General features: G+C 42.2%; 1 protein-coding gene across 1 annotated transcript in view; it reads right to left on the minus strand.

The window, feature by feature from the left end:
* Nucleotides 1-13034: 13034 nt before the first annotated feature.
* The window catches only part of ANAPC4 (anaphase promoting complex subunit 4), a 42090-nt gene continuing 36019 nt past the window's right edge, over nucleotides 13035-19105 (minus strand). Inside the window, exons 21-28 of the mRNA XM_081253749.1 lie at nucleotides 17653-17750; nucleotides 17023-17084; nucleotides 16903-16941; nucleotides 16705-16806; nucleotides 15827-15901; nucleotides 14706-14879; nucleotides 14003-14126; nucleotides 13035-13370 (exon numbers count right to left, since the gene is read on the minus strand). Coding sequence (XP_081109875.1) covers nucleotides 13143-13370; nucleotides 14003-14126; nucleotides 14706-14879; nucleotides 15827-15901; nucleotides 16705-16806; nucleotides 16903-16941; nucleotides 17023-17084; nucleotides 17653-17750 — 902 coding nt within the window. The 3' untranslated portion in view covers nucleotides 13035-13142. The remainder of the gene's footprint in view (nucleotides 13371-14002; nucleotides 14127-14705; nucleotides 14880-15826; nucleotides 15902-16704; nucleotides 16807-16902; nucleotides 16942-17022; nucleotides 17085-17652; nucleotides 17751-19105) is intronic.

The raw sequence follows: 19105 nt of genomic DNA on the forward strand, positions 1-19105 counted from the left end.
AGAGGATCTGCAGGCTTCAGAAGGAAACAGACTCGTCAACAGGCCCCAATGACATTCCCCTGGGCGTTTGAACCTGGGTTCCACCAGGAGGCTTTCAGTACTTGGGGACAGCACAATCTCAAATTCTGAGTAAAAGTTTGAAAACTGCAGCTAGATCATGAAAGCTTCCTTGGTCCTGAGTCCAAAGAACACAGGAATGACCACATCATGTACAGGACCCAGTGTGGGTCCCCTTGTCAAGAATTTCAAGATGGTGACAGTGGAATGAGAGACGGATTATACAAACGGTTGATGGCCAGACCATGTATAAAAATAGAAATCCAACCCACAGCCCACAGCAACCTGCCCAGGAAACCATCTCCTCATCTGCAAGAACTAGTCCAGGAAGCCACCTGCTTTATATAAGTCGTTCTTGCAGGAAGGGAGACTGCCATCTCGACAGTGGGAATCCAGGATGCCAATCATCCTTGTAACAATCAGCCCCAATGGCCAGGACTCGATCAATAACTGACAGCTTCCCTAACTTCTGTCCCTGCTTCCAACTCAGGACCCACCAGAGAAAGCCAAAGAGCCACCCCCAAGCAACCACATAGGATGCTCCACTTCTACTTAACCTCCTCCAGCTTCCCAGGGGCCCACAGCCTCCAGTCAGGGCACGCAGGGGGCCATCCCTTTTCTCCACTATAAAGCGTCCCCAGCCCTTCTGCCTGCCTTCGAGTCTCTGCCAAAATGGAAGAGTGTCTCCTTTGCTCAGGGAAGCTCAAATAAGCAGCCTTGCTTGCTGTCATTTGGTTGGTCTTTATTTCCACAGAGCATTAAACCAAGCCTGGGCCCTTCAGAGCTAGAGGCCTGTGTCATACCCACGTGTCAGGAAGCCGACCCTGGCATGAACAGCACAAACAAGCACACTGCTGCCCTCTGCAGGGGTTTTCAGCCATCCTCCAACCCGCAAGCCAAGACGACCTCTGGAATCCCACGTCTCCTGATGGGGACCCTCCCACACATCTTCCTCTCTGGGATGTCCTTCCTAGGCCACTGGGCCTGGCAGAGTACTGCCTGGTCAGCCAGAAAGTCCATGTGGTACCCGAGCGTCCTGGATTGAGGCATTCCCACAGAGCAGCCTCAGAAACCCAGCTGCGGGGAGCAGCCCTCTCCTACCTTGGGTGGCTCAGCTCTGCTGCCCTGGACCTAAGGCTGGGAACCTTCAGCACTGGCCGGCTTGGGGCTAAAGTTAGGCTTCTCAGGCACCAGGGGGCGCTGTGGCTTCCTAAACAGGACTCAGGGGCCCAGACTCCACAAATTTTAAGGGTGGGGCTTCCTATAGGGCACAGGTCTTTAGTGAGGATTTACCACCAGGCAGCAGGGCTGCCTGCCCTTGAGGAGCTCACATGCCAGAAGGGGAAGGTATGTTATTCACAAGTAAAGGGAGAAGGTGGTAGAGGCCAGGGATGTACAGTGTATGATGGAGAACTCGGGCCCGGCCCCTCACTAGCTGTGTGACCTTGGACAAATTACCTAACCTCTCTGGGCCTCTCCTTCCTCCTCCGTACAAAGGGATTAACAATGCTTCCTTTCTCACGGGTGATGGGGTGGGGGCAGCTGGACAAGTTCATACCTGTAGTGCATTTATTAGTCTAGGTCCTTGCCTGTGCTTAGTGCTCAGTAACCACAATGGTTATGGTGAGAGCTTGAGGCAGAGATAAGAGCCAGTCTGTGGCTGGGATGGTGGGGCCTGGAGTTGAGGTGCTGAGGCTTGGAGGAGTGAGGAGTGAACGGAAGCTTTGGAAAAGCATTTGAACTGGACTCTGGCACTGACAGAGGGATAACAATTCACTCCCTTCTCCTCCCAGAGCCACACCGCTCCTCTCTGTTCTGCTTCAACCCATAAAATATGTCTTCATTTCCTCTTCCAGGGATTTTGTGTACTGTCATTTTCTTAACCACCTTTGGCAGCAAAGCATCATCCATCCCTCCGACTTCCGGAGATGAACCGGACCAGGTGTCACACGCCTAATGACCAGCCCAGAGCAAGGTGAGTTGTAAATTAGTCTTGCATTTAATTAAACATAAACAGGCTATTATACTAATTTTGGAACTAAGGGGAGTGAAGAGTACTGGGTTAGAAATGTGAGAGGTCTAAGGCTCACATTTTCATTGAATTGCTGAGACAATTTGCAAATCTGTTCCTTCAACTTCCGTTTCTCAAAAGGATCTACATTATTACATTTCCTGCTCCACCCCGAGAGTGTCACCCCATCAAGTCCCTTTTACATTTTAGATGAGTAAATAGGATAATTGGCATGTGATGCTGTGAGCTATTTTGTGGAAAAACACAAGACGGAGCTTATTTTCTCGACACTGCATTATCATCGTCCCTAGTCCACAACTAACAGGCCAAGTGTGCTTCTAGTCTGTATTTCATGGAGTCACACAGTCCTTCTCACAGTGTTCACCACTGAACATTCCGTGTTTTGAATAGTTTCCCGGCTGCAAACTGCAAATACACCCCCTGCCTGGCCCATGTATTTATTCAGAAGATCATCTGCCTTTCACCTGCTTCCCATCTGCCGTGGGAGCCTTTACCCATGGGAAGTCTGTAGACCAGCAAAATGCAAAATAACCTCGATGCATTGGGAGATGGGACGGAGAATATTCATGGCACAAATACTGTGGGCAGCTTCCCTGCTGTCACCTTTCTGGTGAGAGGACTGCTCTGTCTCTGTGAGTCCTGAAAAAAACACACACACACACACACACACACACACACACACACACATGAGAACCTGCTCAGGAGGCAAAGGAAGAGGGCACAGTAACCGGCGTGGGCATTGCTGTCTTGGGGGAAACCACACTGATCTCGGGGGGCAGGATTTGGGGTTCTCACACATATTCCCGCTCTGCTCCCTCCTCACAGCCTGTTTCCTCACAGAGCTGCTGGTGATGATGAACGAAGGAGCTCTGGGAAGAATGAAGTCTTGGCATCGCTACCAGTCATTCCACACAGACATCACGGTGGCCGTGCCGCTGCAGGGAGACTGTGCCCGGGGAGCGCGGCCAGGGGCAAGGCAGCAGGGGCGAGGGAGGGAGGGCGGGGCTGCGGATCAACACAGACCCCGGAAAGGCAGCACCTGTAGGGGTTAAGAGCAAGGATGCAATATGGTCACCTTATCTTTGATAAAGGAGGCAAGAATAAACAATGGAGAAAAGACAGCCTCTTCAATAAGTGGTGCTGGGAAAACTGGACAGCTACATGTAAAAGAATGAAATTAGAACAATCCTTAACACCATACACAAAAATAAACTCAAAATGGATTAAAGACCTAAATGTAAGGCCAGACACTATCAAACTCTTAGAGGAAAATATAGGTGGAACACTCCAGGACATACATCACAGCAAGGTCCTTTTTGACCCACCTCCTAGAGAAATGGAAATAAAAACAAAAATAAACAAATGGGACCTAATGAAACTTAAAAGCTTTTGTACAGCAAAGGAAACCATAAACAAGATGAAAAGACAACCCTCAGAATGGGAGAAAATATTTGCAACCGAAGCAACTGACAAAAGATTAGTCTGCAAAACATACAAGCAGCTCATGCAGCTCAGTATCAAAAAAAACAAACAACCCAATCCAAAAATGGGCAGAAGACCTAAATAGACATTTCTCCACAGAAGATATACAGATTGCCAACAAACACATGAAAGAATGCTCAACATCACTAATCATTAGAGAAATGCAAATCAAAACTACAATGAGGTATCACCTCACACCAGTCAGAATGGCCATCATCAAAATATCTACAAACAATAAATGCTGGAGAGGGTGTGGAGAAAAGGGAACCCTCTTGCACTGTTGGTGGGAATGTAAATTGATACAGCCACTATGGAGAACAGTATGGAGGTTCCTTAAAAAACTAAAAACAGAAATATCGTATGACCCAGCAATCCCACTACTGGGCATATACCCTGAGAAAACCGTAATTCAAAAAGAGTCATATATCATAATGTTCACTGCAGCTCTATTTACAATAGCCAGGACACGGAAGCAACCTAAGTGTCCATCGACAGATGAATGGATAAAGAAGATGTGGCACATATATACAATGGAATATTACTCAGCCTTAAAAAGAAACGAAATTGAGTTATTTGTAGTGAGGTGGATGGACCTAGAGTCTGTCATACAGAGTGAAGTAAGTCAGAAAGAGAAAAACAAATACCATATGCTAACACATATATATGGAATCTAAAAAAAAAATGGTTCTGATGAACCTAGGGGCAGGACAGGAATAAAGACACAGACGTAGAGAATGGACTTGAGGACACAGGGAGGGGGAAGGGTAAGCTGGGATGAAGTGAGAGAGAGGCATGGACATATACACACTACCAAATGTAAAATAGCTAGCTAGTGGGAAGCAGCCGCATAGCACAGGGAGATCAGCTCGGTGCTCTGTGACCACCTAGAGGGGTGGGATAGGGAGGGTGGGAGGGAGACGCAAGAGGGAGGAGATATGGGGATATATGTATATGTATAGCTGATTCACTTTGTTATACAGTAGAAACTAACACAACACTGTAAAGCAATTATACTCCAATAAAGAGGTTTAAAAAAAAAAAAAAAAAAGCAAGGGTGCTGCACCAGACATCCCCATCCCACCCCTGATGCCCGTGTAATTCCCATGAACAAAGTAAGAAAACAGCCTGTGCCTCAGTTTCTTCATCTGTGAAATGAGGATGATGCTAATAATAGCACTTACCTTGAAGGATTGGAGTGAGGCTTAAATGAATTATTCATGGGATGTGCTTGGAATGGTGCCCGGCTCTTATTAAGTACTCAGTTGTCGTAGCGATTATTACTGGCTGGGGTCAGATCATCTGTTTCGCATCCTGGCCCTGCCCCCGACTTGTTGTGTAGTCGACTGGGACACACGGAACCTCTCTGAACTTTTTTCTTTTCTGTAAACTAAGGAGAGCAATGCCTTTGCTGTAGAGCTGTTCAGGGAACCATGTGAGATGATGCATATGAAGCACCGTGCAGTCTCTCCCGCACTGCTCCTCTTCCACGACAGACTTCTGCATAGAACACTGAAAAGCCAAACGCAAACCAGGAGGAGGGGGATGGGTGGCGGCACGTGCAGGTAGAGACCCTCTGATCACAACCAGCCTCAGGTCTGGCCTGGCCTGGCCCCAGAGTGTCCGCGGCCCCGAGCACTTGGGATTTTTGTGTACAATTTGGCAGATGCCGAGGTTCCCAGGGCCAGCTGGGTCTAGGCCCTCCTGAGTCTGCTAAGCAGCCCCCTGAAGCTCAGTGCCATCTCGTAGGGGCCTGGAAACTGCCTGGTTACCCAAACAGCCAGAGCCCATGGACCAGGCAGCTCCCCTCTGAGGAATTCTTCGGATGACCCAGGAGGGCACCCAACACCGGGGAGGCCCTGAACTGCACCCCACACTGGGAGAGAGACAGATGCTTCAGCTCCCACCCCTCCTGGGCCCCGCCCTGGGCCTCTGAACAGGCTCACTCAGGCCCACTGTCCTGGGCCATCACACCAGGCCACCTCCTGTCCACCCACAACTGTCTCCGAGAACAGCCCTTCACTCAAGACAGGATCAGGCAGAACCACCATGAACAACCACTTCCCAGAGCCAGCAGGGAGAGCTGCTGAGTCCAGCTTTAAAAATCAGAACTGACCTCCACCTCCATCCCGGCCTTCAATCTTCTCTCCCAGATGGAGGAAGTACCAATCTATGGCTGATACAGGACTGGAAAACACTGCAGTGCTCACAGGCTGGCTTTGTATTCTTATCCTGCACCAGGTCCTCTACAAGCCTGGGTTCTGCTTCGAGCCCCTCTTGGGCAGTCGGCGTGGGTCTTGGGAGCCCGGCCCTGCCTCAGCCCGCCTGGGCTTGACTCCCTGCCTCACGACTTCCTAAGCGACCGTATGTAAGTCACGGACCCTCCTCTGGGCCTCTCAAGGCCCAGGAGCCTTGGAAGCACAGGCAGCTTCTCCTTTCCCTCCCGTTCCGCTCACAGCTGGCACCTCATCCTCCTCCTACCCTGGTGACCTCAGCACCCAACGCATGGTAACTTTCTCCACCTGGTTGCTGTAATCTCCTTTCTCAGCTTGAACAGCCAGATGGATGCATGAGCCATCCAAAAACCCCAGGCACTCAATTCTTGACCTACTGATCCCCAGTGACTTTCTCCTTCCCAACAGCAGCCACCACAGCCACAGTTCCCCTTGTCCTCACCAACTCCACCACCTCTGTACCACTCACTGCAAACGGCCCCTCTGGCCGCCGCCTGTCTCCCCATCCTTCTGGTTCAAAAACCCCATGATCCTCCACCTTCTAACCCACTGGCCCTGTCACAGTGGTACTACCTTCGCTAAGCCCCTCATCCCTCTCTGCCTTGTCGCAGTGGTTTGACAAAACCCCAACCCAGATTAAACCCAATGTTCCACCTAATCCACCCGACACCTGAGCAGTGGGAGAAAATGATTCCATTAATTGGACTCTTGGAATTTATGCCACAAATCTCCAGCAGACTCTCAATGCTAACACTTCCTCAGCAAAATTCACTTTCCCATTGGAGGTCAACAATTTCACACATCTCCTCTCCTCATCTCTCTCTGCTGAGACCTTACCTCTTGGGGGAAATTGTTGTACTACCCACAGTTCCAGCACCCACCAGCAACTGTCCCCACACACTCCTGTGAGCGTGCGTGGAAGGAACACCGTGCTCCAACCCAAGAAAGATCCTTCTGCTGACCTTCTGCTGGTCTCAGCTCTTTGCCTTCTCGAGGGTTTCACTCTCATATATTCCCCCCTTTCTCTAGAATGGTCAATCTCTCCCCCTTTCGTGGATTACTCCTATGGTTGTATAAATATGCCTTCACAGCATCCATATTTTTTAAAGGGCCCTGATGCCATGTCTCCCTCTGGCCACCCTTCCTCTCCCCTCTTGCAGCAAAATTCAAGACTTGCCTACTTCTGTGGTCGCCACTTGCTCACTTCACATCTATTTCACACCCACTCAAATAGGGCTGCTGCTGCCAGCACTCCTCTGAAACACTTCCTGTCAGGGTCACCACTTTTTTTTTTTAATACTAAAAATCATCTTTCTAAATACATCATCTCTATCCTAAATTCACAAGAACGAAGGCCTTAAAAATTATGTGAAGGCTGAAAACTGTGAATCCTGATTTGGAAATCAAGGCTGATATTTGGACAGACGTGAGCTTGCAGATCTATAATTGTTATTTTCAGTAGGTGCAGACTGAGACCAACAATGACAGTTTTTCTATAGAGAAATCTAATCTGAGTGTCAAACAATCAGTTTGCAAATTTTGTAACACAGCCCATTTGTGAACAAATTCAATACATTGCAATGTTGTTAAGATTTCAGGATAATTTATCATATTTCAAACCAGTGTCCACTTTGCTGTATATTTTGATAATTGAATCGAGTATATTTTGAGCACCTACTATGTGCCAGGCACTATGCCAGATACTGAGTATAGAGAGGTAAGCAAAATGGACATATACTCTGATGCTACAGGGCTTATAATTTAATTTAGACAATAAAATACTAAGCACCAAATTAATATATAACTACAAAATTGTGACAACTGATATGAAGGGAAGGGGTAAGAGAGACTCCTAAAAGCACAGGAGGCTTCTCTGAGGAAGAGACATTGAGCTGAGAAATTAAGAATAAGTGTGAATTAACTCTGTGATGGATTAGGAAACAACATCCCTAGCAAAGGGCATATCCCAAAGCTCTGGAGTAGGAAAGAATTTGGTTCATTCAAGAAAAACAGAAAGAAAGCCCATCTGAGCTGGGGAAAGAGCCCCGAGATGACGGGAGAGTGCAGGGGAAGAGCCTGAAGGGCCCTGGAGAAGATGTTAAGGAGACTGAGGGTTATTTGAAAAGCAACCACCACCAACTTTCAGCTTTTCAGAGGTAACAGCCAATCCTCCACCACGCCCTTTCTCCACTTCTTGGCAGCATATCACATGGCTGACTGCTCTCCTGACTGGGCTTCCGTCAGACAGTTACCTGGGTCTCCTCCTGCCACGTGGGTCACTCTTTCCAAGACTCCCTTGATGGCTCCTCCTGCAGCAGGGAGAAAATGGCACCCAGAACAATAGCCTTGGCCCCTTGGCTATCCACATTCTGCCACTGGGTGGACATCTTGACTTTGCGCCCCAAGAGAGCAAACCAAATCTTTGTTTTTTTTTAAATCCTTCACATGCCTTCCTGCAAGAATTGGGCAGGACAAAATAAGTGGTAGAAAGGAAAATGGGGAACCTGTTATCAATGTTAGAAAGTTGGGCAGCATCACTTAAAATGTTGACAATCACATCTAGCTGGGCTCCTAAACACCCAGTTTTATCATCTGAACAGTGGGGAAATTTTAAATAATAATGTTCCCTCTGCAACCGGAATCAGGATTCCAGTCTGGTTGGGGGAATATGACAACATCGGAATTCAGAGGCAGGAGGCATGAACTACAGATTTATCTCCTTGCCTAAACGTTTAAAACATCTATCAAGCTGGTAAACACAGTGTCATTAAGTCATGGCATGAGACAGTTCTATCATTGGTACAGCGGTAACCACACAGCACACTTTGTGTTCAGAGGCACTGTGACTTCAGTCTGACTGCACACACCTGAGGAAAGGTGACATTTATGAACTGAAATGGACTATTACCAACTCATGGCCCACAGAGACCCAATTGAACATCTATTACTTGGTTGAACCATACCTTCCTTGGGCTGAAATGTGGCCTTAAGGGATGCATTTATACATGCCGTAGTACATAGAGAGTTGGGGTACAATTAGGTCCACCGCCATCTAAATAGACTTAATGGAAGTATGAGCACCTTGCATGTGAAATTCATCACCAGTGAGGGTTATTTTTAAAGAAAAAAAATACATCAATTTTCAATGCATCTAAGGGAGCAGCTTTTAACCTTATAACAACAACAAAATACTAAACATCTAATTACTAAAAAACAGCTTCTGTGGAGAATACTGGTTCTTACCCTTGGTGGGCATAAGATCAGGTGAGTTGGTTAAAAATGCAGATCTGGGCCCCACCTTCACATTCTGACTGAGCAGGCCCGTGGAAGCACCCATAAATTTGCTTTTTTTTTTTGCAGTACACGGGCCTCTCACTGTTGTGGCCTCTCCCATTGCGGAGCACAGGCTCCGGATGCGCAGGCTCAGCGGCCACGGCTCACAGGCCTAGCCGCTCCGCGGCATGTGGGATCTTCCAGGACCAGGGCACGAACCTGTGTCCCCTGCATCGGCAGGCGGACTCTCAACCACGGCGTCACCAGGGAAGCTCTAAATTTGCATTTTTAATCATTGGCCCAGGTGATTTGTGTGTGGTGGCCTGTGTATCATGGGAAATCCTGTTCTAGTTCACTCAGAAAGTGAAAAACATTGATTATCTACCATATTAACAATTCACTTCTAAGCACTAACCCTTCAACTGAGAACTTCTGATCTGAATATTCCTCCTAAGAGTTCAAATACTATTTTCTGCTCTAATATTATCGAAATATTAATATCTTACTCTCACGTTATAAGGTTTTTGTGACCTTAACTTTGTGTAATCTTAGGTACCATCTCCCTCCGGCTCAGTAGAACTAAAGATGATATGTGCCGTCAAACATAGATTCTAATAAATGCAAACAGTCTATAGATAATTGTTACAACTTCAAGAGGTACCAAAGAAACTGATTTGCCCCTGGTGAAATCATGCAAACCATAATTTCAGGTATAGCATCCTCTACAAGTTTTTAGCATACGTCTGCTTGCTGGGCCTCCTCAAGAATGGAAATTTAGATTAATTCAGATATATACAGACCCCTCTAGTTACAGCATCATAAACTCAGGCTATACCCTAATAGTTTTCTTCACATTTATATTCAAATGCTCTGAATAAAACATGTTTTAGCATCTTTTGGAGGGTAAAATTTTTATTTTGGAAAAAAGTCAACAATAAAACGAAAAAAAAAAAAAGAAACCCAGAGACTTAAAAAGACTATTGGCACAGTCCAATAAGTCTGACGGAGAAAAAAAAAAAAGGCTACTTAAATTTTTAAAAAACGAACACAATTTAACACAGAAAAGAGCAGCACAGAATACTGTACTAAGAAGTGCTAATCTATCAGGTGTCTCCTACATGCCAACCACAATGCTCTGCTGAGCCCTCATTAGTCCTCAAACCTTGCACAGGTTCTCACTTATCCCCGCTGTACAAAGGTCAGGGCCCAGAGTTCCGCACATAGCCAGTAACTGGTGGAGTCCCACGGCCCAAGGTGCTCACGTCCCCACACCTTACTTGTCATTCACTAAATTCAAAACTCAAATTCAGCACGTGCTGCTAAATATACTAGAAATAAAGTGATAATCTATAATGATCAGATTGCTTCTACATATTAAAAGCAAAATTTCTTATGAGGTGGAAATGACAGCACCATCTAACAATACAGTGACACATAGAAAACTGTGCTATACTTGCTGAAACATAAAAAAGAGGCAGGCAGGTATCAGTTTAAACGTTTTCACCTTGATATAATACAAACCCACTTCCGAAACAGGTGATTTACCGTATACCTTAAAAGCATTAATGAAGAAACTATACTCCTATCATAAGGAATGACTCCCATGTTTTTAAATTGAAGTACAGTTGATTAACAATATTTTGTTACTGGTGTAAGCAAAGTGATTCAGTTATATATATATATTTTTCCATATTCTTTTATTACAAGATATTGAATATTACAAGATATTGAATATAGTTCCCTGTGCTATACAGTAAGTCTTTGTTTCACATTTTATATATAATAGTATGTTATCTGTTAATCTCATATTCCTAATTTATCCCTCCCCCACTTTCCCTTTGGTAACCATAAGTTTGTTTTCTGTGTCTGTGAGTCTGCTTTATAAATTCATTTGTATTATTTAGATTCCACATATAAGCGATATCATATAATGTTTGTCTTTCTCTGTCTTACCTCACTTACTATGATATTCTCTAGGTCCACCCATGTTGCTGTAAAGGGCAATATTTCATTCTTTTTTATGGCTGAGTAATATTCCACTGTGTGTGTGTGCGTGTGTGCATGTGAGTGTGTGTATCATACATATTCTTTATTCATTCATCTGTTGGACGCTTAGGTTGCTTCCATGTCTTGGCTACTGTACACACTCCTGCTATGAACACTGGGTGCATGAAGGAGTGATTCACATTATTAATTTAACTCAATGTTAAGGGACAGCTAGTGCATCAATAGAACTATTTCTGATCCCTGGCTCAAGATAAGGGCAAAGTCTAGGAGTCCCAGTTTCAATCTATCCCTATGCTGGAACCATAGAAAGCAAATATTCACATATCAAAAAATCTTTATAAATTTAATGAAGTCACATGAGACAGATTAGTCTAACAAAGAACTGGCTGCTTATTTTGAGACTGTAATTCATTCTAAGAACAATCTGTAACTATTTGTCCCTAAAATCCATCAAAGTTATTTAAATGTTATGTGGTATATCTGTGCAATGCATTCACCCTAATTTGCTCCACATACCTACAACCTATACTTTCTCTGTAATGTCATCTGACAGTTCACCTTTCTTGCTGACAGAAGTTAATTCAAGGCATTCTGCACTACGCCATCACACTGACCAACCATTAATAAACATTTATGTAAACTGTATATTAATCGTATTTAAGGACTGTTAAGTGCAAGGCTGAGGGCTAGCATGGTTGGTCTCCTGAAGAGAGTTCTAATCTCCAAGCTCATGCACACAATAGTGGATTCTCTTCAGTTTTCCCTTCAAAACCAACAAAGATCAGTCCAACTGAGGTACCTTGAGAATCTTAAGTGTGACATACCTAAAATCAAAGTACAACAGATCCCTATTAAAGAAACAGACAAATGACACAGCAATCTTGCAGTTACCCACTTACCTGGTTATAGTATATGTTGTTGCCTAAAGATATTTAAAGCTTTCAAAAGTGATTCTTTTACTTACCAGTGAACTGATATTAGAATTCACATAGGACTTCCCTGGTAGCGCAGTGGTTAGAAATCCTCCTGCCAATGCAGGGGACACGGGTTCGAGCCCTGGTCCGGGAAGATCCCACGTGCCACGGAGCAACTAAGGCTGTGCGCCACAACTACTAAGCCCGCACACCTAGAGCCCATGCTCTGCAACAAGAGAAGCCACCACAGTGAGAAGCCCGCACTCCGCAACGAAGAGTAGCTCCCGCCCGCCGCAACTAGAGAAAGCCCACGAGCAACAATGAAGACCCAACACAGCCCCCCCCGCAAAAAGAGAATTCATATATGAAATGGGAACTTTGAAAGTCACATGACAGTACCATTCTACTTTAGAAATGAGCATTAGGAAATCAACAAGCGCTCATTTGCACTAATGCTAAATTATGTTTAGTTGATCCCTATTTCTCATGTTCCCAAGGAACCAACCACACAGACAGCCACATATGTCCTTGACCAATTCTAAACAGAGGAAAAATACACTTTTAAACACTGGTGATTCAAAGGATTCAGAGCTCAAATAAAGTAACAGTGAGAAAAGATAATCATGCAGGTGTCAAGCAATGTTTTTGCTATTTAGATCATAAAGATAGTACCCATCTCTTGGCTTATTTAGGATTACAGTAAATCAGTATAAAAACATAATTTTGAAAGCATTCTAGAGATCTAAAATGAACTAGAAGAGGAAGATGGAAAAACAGGAATAAATGTTGTCTGTGTTTTAAAAATACTAAATGCATCAAAACTTCCAGTGATGAATGACTAAACGTTAATTTCTCCCTGATACAGGAATGACTCCTGATACCTACCTTTTGACAGAAAAGATTAAACTTTTTCTTCACATTCAATTTATATTTTCTTTAACACTAGTTCTGCACACAGTATTAAAAAGAAATCTTGGTGAAAAGAAAATCTATCACAGTGGGTATACCACTAAAAGATGACGCAGAATAAAAAATAAATAAAATTTACTGTTTATTTCACAAAGAAAATTAAGTGGTCCAACACATCTTTGATCATCATCTGTGTCCTTTCTGACAAGAGAACATTCAAAATAATGGCAAGCTAGATCATGAGTCTAGCTCAGGGTCAAGTTTTTCTACTTTAATGACCATCTCTGGAGCTAAAGCAGCAGTGCCAGCTTGCTGGTTCTCTGCTTCCGACTCAGACAATACTTCTTCCTTTATTTTTACAGGCTTATTACTGGCTTCCTCCTCTTCATCCGAAGACTCATCAAGCTCCCATTCATCATCTATGTCCATTTCAAATACTCTCACATGACGGAGATTCGAGCTTAACTAAAGAAAAGGCCAAAAAAAGAACTTTTAAAATGGCTTAACTACGAAAGAGTGGCATGGACATATATACACTACCAAACGTAAGGTAGATAGCTAGTGGGAAGCAGCCGCATAGCACAGGGAGATCAGCTCGGTGCTTTGTGACCGCCTGGAGGGGTGGGATAGGGAGGGCGGGAGGGAGACGCAAAAGGGAGGGGATATGGGAACATATGTATATGTATAACTGATTAAATCTGTTATAAAGCAAAAAAATAAAAATAAAAAATAAAGAAAAATTAAAAACAATAAATAAATATTTTAAAAAATGGCTTAACATTATACATAAAAAATTAGAAATCAGTAATCTGAAAAAAGTGGTTTTATAGGAAAGTTATTTTCCCATCAATTTACGACAAAATCACTAAACTCAGCTTTCATTTTGTATATAAGGATCTTCACATACAATTTCAAGATTACTAAAATCTAAAATTGTTATTAATTACTTAGTAAGCTTTCTCAGAACAAGAGAACTAAATAGCTAAGGCCACTACATGCTCATAATCAATAAAAGCTTGACATCACTAAAGGTTTGCACTGAGAGGACTTACAGATCCTGTTGCTTCTGTTACTCTTTGCAACAATTTAATACTTACCACACAGGACACTTTGCGAAAACCATTCCCAGCAACATACTGTGCCTTCATACTTTCCAGTAATCTCCAGTGCTTCTCAAAGTGCATGGTACGGGTGGGAATAGCACCACGCTGCTCATCTAGCCTAGAGAGGGGAGAAAACCAACCCGGGAGTGAAATGGGGCTGTTTTCCCTGGTTTACTAGGGGTGGTATCAGGGTTTGATACTATATTCTATGAAAAAACTGCATTTCCAAATAGGCAGAATACCTTTTTAAGGCAGAAACCTTAGTAAGGTTTTTGATTCACTTTCAAGGTAAGCACATGGACTCATTTTAAAAATTAGAGATCTGCTTATTTAAATCTCAATCTAAAGCCCATCTCTTTCAACTGACCTTGAACCTCTATGTGGCTACTGAGGTCCTAATTCTGAAAGGAAAATACTAAAGGCAAATCTAAAATAATTCTACTACAAACTGGGGTTCATGCTATCCTTGAAAACAGAAGTTCCATTCTCCACACCAAATAATTCCCCACCTTGTTCCAGCAAATAATTCTTGACAGAAGAGCTGTTGAAGCCAGTATTTTTTCAATAAAAAAATAGAAGCATTTCTGCTCAGCTGACTTTATTTATCTATCATACCTAAAGAACCAGAATGTACAATATACATTAAAAAAACATTTAACTGTTCTATCTGAAAGACAATCTTACTAATGTAAGTTACCTTGTAGAGTAAGACCCAGTGAATTGATATTCTGCAGAATCTTCACTGTTATACACTAAAGACAACGGCAACTGGACCAAGAGTCTATCTCTTCCTTCACGTCCTACAGTGTCTTTAAGAACTACTGTGACAGTTTCATCATCATAGAACTGTGCATCTAAACAACTGTAGGTGCTAGAATTAAAATAAGTTTTGTTATAGCAAAGATGTTATCATGACTGAGAAAATACCGTATATATAACATTATACTGGTACCAAGCAGAAAACTGACAATGAAAATATCAAGTGACATTCTATACAGTAACATTTAAAATATATCATTAGTTTACACTAAAGTCACAGTTAAATGTTGTACTGATTCTTCACAAATATAGCTAGGCCCTGAAAACAGATAATCATGAAAAAAGAAAAACCTGTGAACTTGGTTCACAGCTCCAGAAAACTCTTGACATCAATGGTCAGGCCTCTTGACATCAATGGTCAGGCCTTAAGCCTGTGGAGATTCCATGAATGACAGCATGTATATACGTACGTACGTACGTACGTACGTACGTGTGTGTGTGTATCTACATATATACAATAAACAGAGTTTACTAGAATGAAAAGTAAAAATAAGATTTACATATGAAAAGACACAACTTCAAAGACATTATCATAAAGAACTTCGTTTATGTAAGGAAAAGAGCAAGAAAAAGGTTGGTTTAGGATTAGTGTCAGTTCTTTCTCTTGCAAAAGCCTCAGGATGACATCAAGTATTGTTACCCTTTGTGCCCTAAGAAAATCCCACCCCAGTGAGAAGGATACCACCTCACACCTCTGCTGGTCATAAGAAGAACTTCAGCCATCTGCCCCCTGGACCCACATTACTTTCTTAGTGGACAAAGAGCTCAGAAGTATTAATTGTAGGAAAGCGCACTATAAAAATTCCTGCAGGCCAGTAAGGTTCCTTTCACTGTAAGTCAAATCATCCTCTAAGTATAAAATACATAACCAACCCAGCCCCCTAAGTTGCAAATGACGAAGGCCTTCTAAGAATATCATCACTGTAACTGAGTCTAACCATATTCTTATAATTGTATTTATTATATATACATCTCACTCAAACAAGATTCAAGATTTACCTTCTTCTCACTTTTTCAGTTGTGGCATATGTGAAGCTCCCAAATTTAATAGCAATTAGTCCATTACTTACAGATCTTCAAGAAAGAAAAGGGGGTGGGGGAAGAGACTTTGTAGAACAAGTTGGATAGGCAATAATCTATATATGCTTGAAAGAACATGATTGTTAGTACATTTACCTAATCACCAAACCCCAGACCAAAATACTATTACGCTCACTCTAGAATACTGATAACTGATATAAACCCGACAGATAAAACTAACATCAAAATTACAACTTAGTTTAAAATCTTTTAGTCACCAAAGTAGCAAGATTCCTTATAAAATAAGGATGTTTGGGACAACCAAATTATTTCTCGGGCTACATCTTGGTTTCAAAAAATTTCCCTCAGGTTTAGATTTAAAATCATTTGAGATCCTAGTGACATCCTGAATATGATTTATTTTTCAGAACTTTTATTTGCATTCTCAAAAGAAGTCTCTATATGCAAGGCTTCTTGTTTAATGAAAGGCATAGTTAACCTGAGGTAAAAATCCTTTCTATAAGGAAGCCAAAATATAATTTTGAACTTCCACAAGTTGATGAGATATAATCCTATTCTATTGTATTTTTCCTAACCCTAAAAATATCCTACACATAACAGCTATATACCAATACAAAATTAAATAATCTAGAATTAGAAGGGATCACATAGCTTCCTAATTTGGCATTACCACCTTAAAAATGTGAAAACGAAGACCAGAACAGTTAAGTTAGCAAGCCTAAAGTCATAAGGCAGCTTAACTAAAACCTGAAATGTAGGGAAGGGAAGTGGTATGTTTTATGATTAAAAATAATAAAATCTTATCTCCTTGGTTCAAACTTCAGATTAATACTTACTGGGAAATATCAGTATGTCTCCTTAAGATGCACATTTTATAAAGTGAATCTTCTAAAATAGTAAAAAGAAGATAATGCAGATTTGAGGTTTTATTATTCCACCTAAGGAAAAAAATTAATGTCAAAACATGATTATTTAGCTACCAATGCATAGAACAAAACTGTATTATTCACATGAGATAGGGGAGAGACACTTACAGAAAAGGGAATTTGAATAATCTACGTGTGGAGTCCTCACTAAAACAAAAGAAAAAAAAAAGTAAGAAAAATTTTAATTGGCTGCTGAATTATATCACCCAAAAAGGTTAATAGAATTACCTTCTAGCATCTCTATATAATGGAATACATATTGCTTGATTCATCGATTTTCCAATTACATCCTAAATAAGATTTAAAAATATAATTAAAGCACGTACATACACAAAAATAAATACTCCATAGAAAGTGACTGGTCGTCACTGTTTAAGTCTAGTGCAAAATCATCTCTATCACCAACCTTCATGCAAGAAACTTTAATGACAGTCATGGAAGTAAGGTAGAGAGAAAGTTCTAAGCTGAAAAGGACCCTGGAGATAAGTGATGGCAGGTTAGAAACCACCTCTTCTAGTCCCATAGCATCAATCATATATCATTCAGTAGTTAACAGACACATCAGCTCTGTAACTAAGACCATTTATAATAAGTTTGTTCTGGGCACAAATAAAATACTAAAGGACGTCAACACGTTCAATAACCATGTATTTATTTTTTAATTTATGTAAGAAAGCAACAATAAGAGGAAATATTAGAGTGAACCATATGAAACTGCCATTTTTGTTAGTCAAAAATAGCTGAATATCAGCATTTTGATACGGTTCATCTTAATAACTACGATCATTTACATAAGTGAGCCACATATTACAGATGTTCTTGCTCCTACACAAAAATATGCATTTCTTTCAAACTTACTGCTGGCTTTTGCAAGCACTGATCAATAACATTCTCCATCCGCCTTTTCACAAAATGCAATGATTTTCGAGGATAATAAGGAAACAGCAAAGGACTTTCTGGTTTGAAACAAAAACAAAAAATTAAAAGCTATAACAAACCAGCTAACTAGGAGAAACTAATCTACTGCTAGAGCCAGCCCACACAGCTTATCTGATGGTGGAATTCTCCCTGGCCACTTCATTATACCTTGGCACGACCTCACTAAAAATGACCGTGGCCTTCTGCCTTGCATCATCCCCTGCTGCCAGTCCACGGAAAACCACCACACTTACTACAAGCTGAGTCCTTGCAGCTTATTATTCTTATTTTATTTTTCCCACCAAAATCCAACAGTATGCTTCCGCTGGCTATAAGAAGAAAGGGATGATTTGGGAACCATAAGACATATAATGAAATAAGTTCATTTTTCTCTCTTCTTTGCCACAATGGTATAACAACAGCACTTGTTTTGGAAGAGTGTGATAGTGAAAACAAAAACAGGAGACAAGAAACTGGTGCTATGAAAATAAGCTCTTTACTTTTGAAAAGACTACTTTATCAGTAGAAAGTAATATATAATTTTTCATTTAGTGACACCAAGTATGCTAGGCTCTTTTTATACCTGTTATTTCTATTGTTTACAATAGCTGTATATATTAAGCATCATACTCTTTATTTTACTGATTAAAAAAAGAAAAAAAATGAGGCTTAGGAGGTGTAGGCAATTGCCCAGTGTAAGAATGACTAGGAAGCTAGACTCTGAATCAAACCCAGATCCAACTCCCAAGCCTACCCTCTTCCACTGTGCTCTGTAGGCCTCCCTCACAGCACCTCATTTCCCAGCTATGCTGGATAAAACGAGCTTTAATTGTGTTAACATTTTAAGCTCCCAACAGGTTACAGGTGCTGTGGTATCATAGAGAGATATTCCGTCTTTGTCCCCAGTTCCTGGCCCAGAGCTCCTTAAAACTCTTGGAATTTCCTGAGTGATAAGGATGACAGGAGCATACTCTGTTTTAATGAGGCCTTTAGATAGCTTCAGGATGGGGGCTGGTCTCCATAAAGACCAAGCCTTGATTAGAAGCTTGGAACTTTTAGCCCCTTCCCTCGACCTGCGGGTAGGAGAGAGAAGCTAGCGTTGAGTCCCATCACCAATGACCCCTAACCCCTACATAATGAAAACTCCATAAAGCCCCTAAACGACAGAGCAGAGGGCCTCTGGGTCGATGCTTAAGGTGCTGGGAGGGCAGTGCGTCTGGAGAGGGGATGGACGCCCCATGCCCCTCCCCATACCTTGCCCCATGCATCTCTTCCATTTGGCTATTCCAGAGTTGTATGCTTTATAATAAACTGGTAGATATAAGTTAAGTGTTTCTGAGTTTTGTGAGCCATTTTAGCAAATTATTAAAACGGAAGCATGGGAAGCCCCAAC

The sequence above is a fragment of the Mesoplodon bidens genome (genome assembly GCF_964165515.1).
Source record: "Mesoplodon bidens genome assembly, chromosome: 1".
NCBI classification, from domain to species: Eukaryota; Metazoa; Chordata; class Mammalia; order Artiodactyla; family Ziphiidae; genus Mesoplodon; species Mesoplodon bidens.